Source organism: Mus pahari, chromosome 1 (assembly GCF_900095145.1).
Source record: "Mus pahari chromosome 1, PAHARI_EIJ_v1.1, whole genome shotgun sequence".
NCBI classification, from domain to species: domain Eukaryota; kingdom Metazoa; phylum Chordata; class Mammalia; order Rodentia; family Muridae; genus Mus; species Mus pahari.
Window position 1 is genome coordinate 155256482 of NC_034590.1, and position 10017 is coordinate 155266498.

Below are 10017 nucleotides of genomic sequence, written 5' to 3' on the forward strand. Positions count from 1 at the left end.
AAAAAAAAAAAAAAAAAAAACCTTCAACTCTCCAGTTCACGAAAGACACGCTCGCTGCCCTCACTGGGAATGCAGCCAAGAAGGGGAAGACTCTCCACAGTCTGAGACGATGCTGTATGGGAACCGTCTTGACCAGGAGGTCATCTGAGCCCTGTGTCTGTCCACATCACCCCATGCTCCCACTACACATCTTCTAAGAGTGCAGCCCCTCAAGTCCCCAACACCAGCTGGTACCTAGGCCAAATCTGACGTACATGGGAACGGAGGGGGGCTCACTCTGGTGACGCTTGCTAAGCAGGGCCACCCGAGGGCCCAAACATAACCCATAATGGAAGGAAAATGACTAATCCTCTTTAAGACATCAGTTAAGTCTCTCGCTTCTTTCCTAATTTCAACCAAGCACCTTCAGGTACATCAAAGGCACTGCATGATCTTACATACCAGCCTTCTTCCTTCAAGTCTTATTGCTGAGTCCAAGCTGGGTCACCATGACTCCGACATGTGTTCCCTCCTCACCTCCAGATGACCAAGGTACCCAGGCTTTGCTTTCTAATTGCTCAACAATAACAACAGTGCTAAGCCAGCATACATTGTACTCCGTGTGACTGAGTTTAACCATAGGAACCTGGGTCTGAGCGGCAGACCTGTGAATTATGAGCCATGCTAGCATGGCCAAACTTCCTCCCCACTGTCTGTTAGACCACCTAAACTTCGCAGGGCTGTTGGTGGGAATCTCTGCGATCCAGGCAGGCTGCCTGTGCATTGGCATCAGCCCTCAGCCTTTCCCTCATGCCTTGAGGAAGGCAAGCCTTTGACTCTGCTTTGACGGCCCCTTAGGAATCGGGTAAACGTGCCATCATCTAAGCCGGCAGCATGACCCCACACTCTTTCTAGCAGTCAGTTTAGACTTGGGCAGAGCAACTACCACCAGGCAACAACAAAGAGAAACCAGATGGAGTTCTGGAAAAGGTCTGCAAACTTAAAAGACTTTCTTTTATCTGTTTGAGACAGGGCCTTGCTATGTAATTCTGGCTAGCCTGAAACTCTCTATGTAGACTAGGCTAGCCAGAAGCGGGCTCCAGTCCTCTGCCTCCTAGTGCTAGGATTGTAGGTGTGCACCCCATGAGCTATATAGGGTTCCCTTTGCTAGATGCTGTTGAGTTTAAAGGGGCAGCTGCAACTGTGAAGGGCTTGTCTGTCTCCACTGAAAAGCAGTATCACAGCATGTCCCCATCATGACATCCTGACAGAATATGGCAGAAGGGACAGAGGGCCACTTCTGAGCTCAGGCCGTCCCAGGTGTTCTCCCACACTTGGCTCCTTCTGGTGAAGCTGGACCCATCCATTTTGTGCAGAGTCCACAGAGAGGCTCCCATGACAAGGAAAGGAGCCTGAGACCCAGAAGACAGCAGCCAGGCCACCAGTCCAGCTCCAGCCCCAAGGGAACACTAAGCTAGGGCCATTCATCTTAGCCACTTCTAGTCCCTACCCACAGGGCCTGTGAAATGTATGTTTACTGCTCAAAGTTGCTAAGTGGCTACTTCCACGGGGCACTAGGAGATGGATAAGCACCCGAAGTTATAACAATGATATGAATGTTCTTTGAATATTTTTTATAAATTACCCACAAAAGATTTAAATTTTTGAAACAGGTAGTTTAGACTGCCCTCAAACTTGCTATGTAGCTTAGGATAACCTTGAACTTCTGATCTTCCTGCCCATACCACCTGTGTCTACAGGTGTGTGCGACATCTTAGCAACAAATACATTGTAAATCACTACCTGGGAGACATATATACAGAATTGAAATATAAGTTTCTTTTTAAAAAAAGTACCTATTACTATAGTGTATTCTGATATTTTCTATTTATCTTATTGAAAAATAGTGACTGTGACCCACTAAGTTGATTTCATAACCCTCCTGTCTAAAAACATCATACTGCGTGATATCACATCAAAGCTGACTGAGGTGAAAGAGAAAACAGGGAGGTCACAACCTTTGCACCAGGTAAAATGTCATTTCCCTATTATACCACCTGGCCTCCGAAGGTCCCCCTCTCTCACCACACCTGGGACCAAACAATCACATGAGCTCATACCTACAGCATCGCTGATTTCCAAGGCTGCCAACAATTGCTTTGAGACTTTAATCACTGTTTGCATATTTCCAAAAAGTCCTTCAAAATCAACGTTTGGTACCTGAGCAAGAGGAACAAAGTGTCAAGATGCACGGAGATGAAGTTAATGACATCACTCCCATCAGGAACATTTCTCCAAGGTCATCTGCCTAACTTCTGCCTTGTTTCTAAAACAAAGGCATCCAGAACCATCTTTGGTGTCATCCTTTGCCCCTAACTAAGTTGTAGTCTGGCTCCAGAGTGTCCCCCTAGGGTTCACGTGTTAAAGACCTGGAGGTTACCAGGGGGTGGGTCTTTCAGCAGATGGGGACTACTTGGAGGAACACACATCACAGACAAGCTAGCTGAGGCCCCGCCCCTTCTCACTCTGCTTCCTGATGCCAGGATGGAGTGGCTCTGTTCTAGCGCACTGCCGCGATTCACAGTGCCACAGGTTCAAAAGCAACAGCGCCAACCAACCACAGGCCAAAACCTGAAACCGTGCCAAGGTAAGTCTGTCCCCCTTTCTGTTGGTTCTTTATTCCCTCACCACTGAGCCGCTCAGCCTGCAATTATGGTACTGCAGTAGAGGACAGCCTCATTCCAACCCCAACACTTCGGGTGTAAAGGGTCACACTGACGGTCCGACAGGCTGCCTCCCGTCTCCTTACCTGTGCCTGCTGCAGGGGCACCATGACCCTCTCAATGCACATCTCCAGATCCCGGATGTAGTCTTTCTCCGTCTGCAAAAGCTCAGCCACCACCTTGGCTCTCTTCTCCAGCATCCTCTGCTCTGGCTTTTCAGAGGACACAGACCCAGAGGGGGCCGCCAGGGATGAAGACTGGGAAGAGAGGAGCGTCATGTCTGGAAGGGGAAGGAGGACGGTCAGCAACTGTGTGAAAGGAGGGCTCTCCAGCACTTTGGAACAGGAAGCATTGTTCTAGGGGGCCGGGGCTTTCCCTACTGAGGACAGCCAGGAGATCAAGCGTCCACTGTAAACACTGGCACACTGGCAGGGAGCTCAGCAAACTCTCTCCACAGGAATATCCTCCCAAGTATGCAGGATCCTTTTCATCTTGTCCCTGAAAGAGGCTTGACCACCTAACAATGCACAGCCTGCTAGCTCTCTGTAAAGTCGAAAGGAAGGCCAGCCTTATCGAGAATTAATTTTATTTAATCAGATATAAAACCTGCTCTATAAGCTCTGCAGCAAAGCTACCAAGCCGGGGAGTGAGGACATTGATACAGCACGTTAGGAATATTAATCTGGGGCAGGGAGATGGCTTGCTGCTAAGCCTGAGGACCAGAGTTTCTTCCCTGGGACCCACAGGGTAGAAGGGAGAAGACCTGACTCCCTAACATTGTCTTCAGAACTCTAAGTGCTTGCTACTGTGGCACATGCATGCTACACACATGCACACACAAGCAAATAAGTGTGATGAAATGCTTTAAACATTATGAGAAAATTACAGGCAGAACAACTTATTTTTTTAAAAAAAGAAATATTATGAACACATAACAGTGCCAACTTGGGGGGAGGGGCTCTCTGGGAGCCTGAAGGACAGTCTGGTCTAGAGAGAAAGTTCCAGTCTACCCAGGGGTAGCCATAGTGGGACATTTCCTGAAGAAGAAAAATACTTCTTCTCATTGGCACTTACATCTCCTGGCAACTTGGATGCACAGGAGAAGGCGCATGAAGAAATGAGGAAACGTTTGCTCATTTAAGAAACTGAAATAAAAATAAACAGAAGATGGCCATGGAGTGGTCTCGGCCGAGTTTCCTTCACATTCTAAGACCGGTTTAAAAATGACAAATTTGCTAAGTCAATACAGTATGCTGTCTGGGCACGATTCAAAGCAACAGAAACAGTTCATGCAGCTGGCCTTTCAGCAGACTGGATCCTCCAAAAATCTTTCCTGCTGCCCCTAATCCAAAGAAGTTAGGAATGTCAGTGTTTACAGATGGGGGCGGGAGACATCTTGCCTCGAAAAGCAAGGAGGTCCTGGCAGAGGCGCAGGGGGAGGGGGAGATCCTAACAAAGACAAGGCAACCAGGGAAGGGCAGCCTGCCCAACCAGGACAACTTCAGTATCAAAATTAAGTCAGCTCCAATGCAGTGAATCAAGCAGGATCTGCGAGCCCACACCCTTAGCACACACCACGGGGAGAAGTCTCTCTCTGGGTGGAAGTCCAACTGCAAGATCCAGAAAAATAACAGATTTTTTTTTTTTTTTTAAAGAGCATCTTTTCAAGCCATCAGCAACTTATCAGTAGAGGATGAGTGTGGTATACATGCCTCTGACTCCAGCCAGAGAATTCTAGGTCAAAAACAAACAAACAAACAAACAAACAACCCAAATCATCAGCTGATGATGCTGGTGATAATGGTAATACTGAGGGATCAGGATATTTGCATAGTTTTAAATTAATTATTATACATTACATGTTTATTCCAAAAATGAAAAACAAAACAAAACAAACAACAACAAAACATGCCTACACAGCTGAGAAAGGATACCTTGATCAAAAATCAAGGTCAGTAATCAAAATCAGGGTCCCCATTAAGGGGCAAATATGGCTTCCAAACAGGCCTGGAAACATCACACACCCCTTCTGCAGTATCCTAGTCACAAATGTTGGTTCTGAAATGAGTCTTGAGGAAACATCAAACTCAAATTGAGAATGTATATTCTTCAAAAGGTCATTGTCATGGGAAAAAGAATTCTGAGGACAGTGTTCAAATATGACTGGCCATTCCGTGCCGGGTGGGATTTGAAGAAGAAAAGTTCCAAACCCAGTGTTGGGCAGGGCTGGAGAGCAGCTCCTTTCTGGTCCCACAATAAATACGATCGATTGTCTGCTTGTGCCAGGCCCTGAGCTTTACCCCTGCCGGGCACATAAAGCATGAAATAAACTCTCAAAACAAACAAACAAAAAAGGATTGTTAAACTTAAGAGTGCACGGGGAAGCCAGGCAGTGAGGGCACGCACCTTGAATTCCAGCACTCACTCAGGAGGCAGAAGCAGGTGAATCTCTGAGTTGGAGGTCACTCTACAGAGTGAGTTCTGGGACAGTTAGGGCTACAGAGAAACCCTGTCTGGGAAAATCAGCCAACCAATCAGTGAGTGCACAGGGAGTTCCTGGTACCACGACAATCTTTCTATCAATTGTATTATTCAATAATTTTAAAACAACAGCCAACAACAGCTAATATCTTGTTTGAACTTTATGTCATGACAAGTGACAACATTTCACACATCCTTCTCATCCACCACAGAGCTAAGGTATCATTCAGAAATCATTCACTGCTGTGCTGGGAGTGGAGCCCAGGGGCTGGCACAGGATGGACAGATGCTTTCTTACCCCCCCCCCAGCCTTGCAAGAAAATCCTTTAAATTAAATTGTTTGTTTTAAGTTCTCTTTGTGGCCAGACTTTGTGGTACTTGTCTAGGCTTTGGTTTAGGTTTTTTTGTTTGTTTTGGTTTTTTGTTGTTGTTGTTTTGTTGTTGGTTTTTTTGAGAGACAGAGTTTTTCTGTGTAGCCTTGGTTATGCTGGAACTCGATTTGCATACCAGGCTGGCCTGGAAATCACAGAGATCCTTTATAAAGACAGGCTGACATCGCCCAGATTCAAAGTGACAGGTTCTTATTCCCAAGTAGCTTAGATCTTGTTAGTGGCAAACTGAAACTCACTAACTAAAAACTCTAAAAATCCCAAGAGAACACTTACCAATTCCAACCACATGGGAGCTAACTTACAAATTATATCCCTGAACTCGCTTAATATGCCAAAGCTTTAGGGCGTGTGATAGTTAACATTCCTACTTCACAAAATAAAAACCTAAGATTGGGGAGGCTGACTGGCTTGTCCAAGGTTCTGTGGAAACACCAGTTCTAGGAATATCCTAAAAAGATTAAATCCAAATGCTATCCATTTAATCCAGAGCCACTTTAACTGCACCCTTGCCTGGGCTCACAGGTGGAGCAGGTGTGTGTGTGTGTGGGGGGGGGTGCTTTCTTCATCAAGTCTTTAGCCCTCCCCCGGAAACTTTCTCTCCTGGGACTCAAAGATCTATTACTCATGGACCAGAAGCAGGCAGCCATACTAGGAGATTCAGAGTTTATTTATAGTAAAAGTGAGAAAACTATCCTAGCCATGTTTTTCTTCCAATTTCTGTAATAGTGATGACACATTTGTCTCCAAACTTCCAGAATGCTTTTTTTTTTTTTATCCTAGACAGGCCCTTGGCTACTCAAGAAAAAAAAAAAAAAGAAAAGAAAAGAAAATCCAATTCCTGTTATTTAATAAGAATAAAAGAATACTGTCTGCAAGCCTGCAGTTTCCTTGGTACCCCCCTGAGAATCTGACTCAGCAAAGCCGGATGGGACCCAGGAATCTGGTTTTTAACAAATCCCCAGAGACCTTCCGGCTCCACTGATAACCACTCTCCGGACAAAAATGTCTGCCTTGAAATCACTCCAAATGTAAAACTTTTATCCTTTTAACCCACATATCTGCTATGAAAAAGTTCGATATACCATAGGGGTTGGAAGTACATCTCCGGGGTAGAGCTCTAGCCTAGGACGCTGGCGGCCGAGCACTGATCAACACAACATGAACGAACAAAAAATTCAGCATTCAAAAAACCAAGTGAGAAAAGGGACTTCACTTTCAACTGGCTGCAGCGGTGTCAGGCTCTGACCCTTACCGTGGGAGCCCCACAAAGGTTCACCTCTGGGCAAATTCCTCGACTGTAAAACGAGGAGAAGAACACCTGTTTTGCTGAGTCCTTGGGGAAATTAAACACGGCAACTCAACAAAAGGTAGTCTTTTTCCCACGGTGGGTGAGACACTGCCGGCAGCACCAGAAAATGAGCAAACTCTGAAAACGAGCAAGCACACCAAGAAAAGTGAGGTTCCCCATCAGCCTACCAAAAAGTAACTCGTGCGGACCAGCGGGCACAGCCGACTGCACGACTTTAGTGATTTAAAGCAAGGCAAAGTATTTACAGGGTTTGGGGGTAGTGGCTCCGCTTCCCGCCACTCCCCCCCAACAAAAGCCAGTTCTCCGCTGGTCGGCCCGCTACCCCCAGATTCATTTCCACCAGCGGGTGGGCCCATAGCAGTGTCCAACTGACAAAGTCAGATGCAAAACCAGGGCCTGTTCCCTTGCCAAGAGAGAGGTCTGCTGTGCGCGGGAGGGGAAGCCCTCGCCCCGGGTCCCACGCCACGCTCTCAGCACCGGGATCCCCACCATACCTGCAATCCCGAGGCCCCGCGCGCCGACGTAGGAAAATCAACAGAGGAGCCGAACTTTCCCAGCACCCAGAAAGCGCCTTGGCCCCGCCAGGGCCCACCAAACAGGGTCGGCCCATCCCCCGGCTTCCCGAATTTCCCTCTGAATCGCCCCAGGCACGCAGGCACTGCCGCGGGGCTGGTGGTAAAGGATGGAGCCGGACTCCATCCCGGCTGGACCAAGCCCCGCGACTGCGCGCAACCCTTTCCTTGCTGGTCGCTTTCGCTTAGTGCTAAAGCCCTGGAACTTCCTGCTGGAGACACTATTAGCTCTTGCCTTTTCAGCCATCTGCTAAACTTCGTTTGAGGAAGCTGTCCTTTCCCCAGAGTAATAAACATCTAGGCAGCACTGTCTGCCCAGGTGATACCTTCACTCTGCCCTGGTCTTGCCAAGGGGACCCCCCCCTGCTGTAGGTACTACCCTGGGGCCAAGAGGTCTCAGGTGCGCGCGCAGGTGTTAGGGCAGTCAGACTCCAGAACTAGGATGATTGGCACCTGGAGCCCCCTCACATATTACAAACATTTACACTTCAAAGGAATCTTGGGAAAAGAAACCTCCAATGTGTCATTCTGTGAATAAATGAAGAGGAAAAAGTGCCGGGGTGGGTTGGGGGAGAGGATGAAAGAAAAACATTGCCACATATTTCTAAATACACACATATAAAATGTAAGTATTCAGAGAAAGTTCTGGAAGGGGAGCATATCAATTTCTTCGAGTCTGCCTCGGGAAAGTTGAGAGCAAAGGTACTTTTGAAATTTTGCTCACTATTGGGGATGGAACCCAGGGCCTGGTGCATCACTAGCGAGCACTCCACCAACATGGCCAGCACCCAGCAGAGATTGTGTGGTGTTACAAAAGAGCTTAATGAGTTGTTAGGGGGGAAACAAAACAAACAAAAACTAACAAAGTGGTGTTCAAACTGAAGTCGGTCTCACTGTAAAGTGAAACTCTAAGCAACCAAGAGACAGCCTTCAGAACTGACAGGCTGCTGGGTGAGCCACGGCTTCCCTCCACCCTTGAAGGAGCACCATTGAGTTTTTAAAATTTATTTAAACAGATATTTATATGGCACTTAGGAGACAGCAAATTCTGCTGCAGCCGCCTGCCACCTCTAACAACCCTGCCGCCACCGCCACCGTTACTGTCATTACTGATGACTGATGGTAGAGAAATGAAGTAGCCAACTCAGAACTGGGAGGGCTCCCCCTGGGCTGGCTGCCTTGGTTTTACAGCTGCTGCTTTTCCTGCCAGTTGGGACCTAGATGCCACCTGTGGGTTTTGGTAGCCATCTGATGGCTAAGGATGAAGGAGGGCAGTTTTAAAGTCGAAGTCTATATAGTCCTCGCAGCTCCAAGTCAGCTGGCACAACTGCAAAGAGGCACAACTCTGAACTTGGTACAGAGGCTGTGTCCAAGTGCCTGTCTAGCAAACCAAACTGTAAAGCCTGTCTCGTAAAGCAAACTGTAAACCCATCAGATAAAATGTGATCTGGGGCACAGTGAATATTCACTGACATTCCAGAGACTATGACAGAAACCATGTGGGAGAAGGGGCGAAGGAAGAGGAGGCCTTTAATTTTAAAACCTACAAGACCAGCAAAGAGAAACATGGACAGTAGATAAATTTTCTCCAGTTCTTACTTTTAGAAGGCTTTTTATTTTTTTTTATTTATTTATAGAAGTACTAGAACTTGAACCCTACCTCTGAACCAAGCAGTTCAGACAGTTCAAACAGACTTTTTAACACAGGGGTTCACTTTTAGGGATTTATTGTGGAAATGATTGGACAAGTGCACACTCATCTGAGAGCAGAGATAGTTACCAGAGACGTAAGCGCACTTGCCGCTTATGCTCAGGACTCAGGCTGGGTTCCCAGCACACTACTTGGTGCCTGACAACCCTAACTCCAGCTCCAGGGACTCTGGTGCCCCCCTTCTGGCCTCTGTGGGCACTGCATGCATGTGATGTCAAGGTACACACAGAGGCAAAACACCAATACATATTAATTTTGTTTTTACTAAATACAAAATAAAGCTTTAAAAAAAAACAAGCTTAGAAACCATCTAAACAGAAACAACCAAATGTTCCTCCAAAGCAGCCTGTCTAAATAAATGATGGTGTATCCATATTACAGCCATTAAGATTTCTCTGTAGAGTCAGGATGAGGTTCAGTAGGTAGAGAGCTAGCTGATGAAGTGCAAGCCTTGAGTTTGAGCTCCAGCACATCACAAACCCAGATGTAGTGGTGCAAAGCTATAAATTCCAACATTCCAAAGGCAGAGGGTGGAGAATCAGAAGCTCAGGGTCATCCTCAGCTACACAGTGAATCTGAAGCTATCCTGGGATACAGGAGACTTTATTCCAACAGAAAAGGGGCTGGGGATATACATGTATAGGTGCCTGTGTACTAATATGCAATGATATTTAATGTGTGTTTTGAAAACAATCAGTAAACAAACCAGCTTATGAAAGAACTGTGCTTTGGGTTAAAAGGGAAGTTTGTCTTTTTAATTTTAATTATTATTATTTTTTTTATTTTTTTATTTTTTTTTTGGTTTTTCGAGACAGGGTTTCTCTGTGTAGCCCTGGCTGTCCTGGAACTC

General features: G+C 46.6%; 1 protein-coding gene across 2 annotated transcripts in view; it reads right to left on the minus strand.

Annotated features, from left to right (window-relative positions):
- The window catches only part of Dnmbp (dynamin binding protein), a 92618-nt gene that overhangs the window by 20192 nt on the left and 62409 nt on the right, over window positions 1–10017 (minus strand). For both annotated transcript variants that reach the window (XM_021198524.2, XM_029541674.1), the window contains 2 exons: window positions 2789–2982; window positions 2100–2199 (listed from right to left, as the gene is read on the minus strand). In XM_021198524.2, coding sequence (XP_021054183.1) covers window positions 2100–2199; window positions 2789–2982 — 294 coding nt within the window. The remainder of the gene's footprint in view (window positions 1–2099; window positions 2200–2788; window positions 2983–10017) is intronic.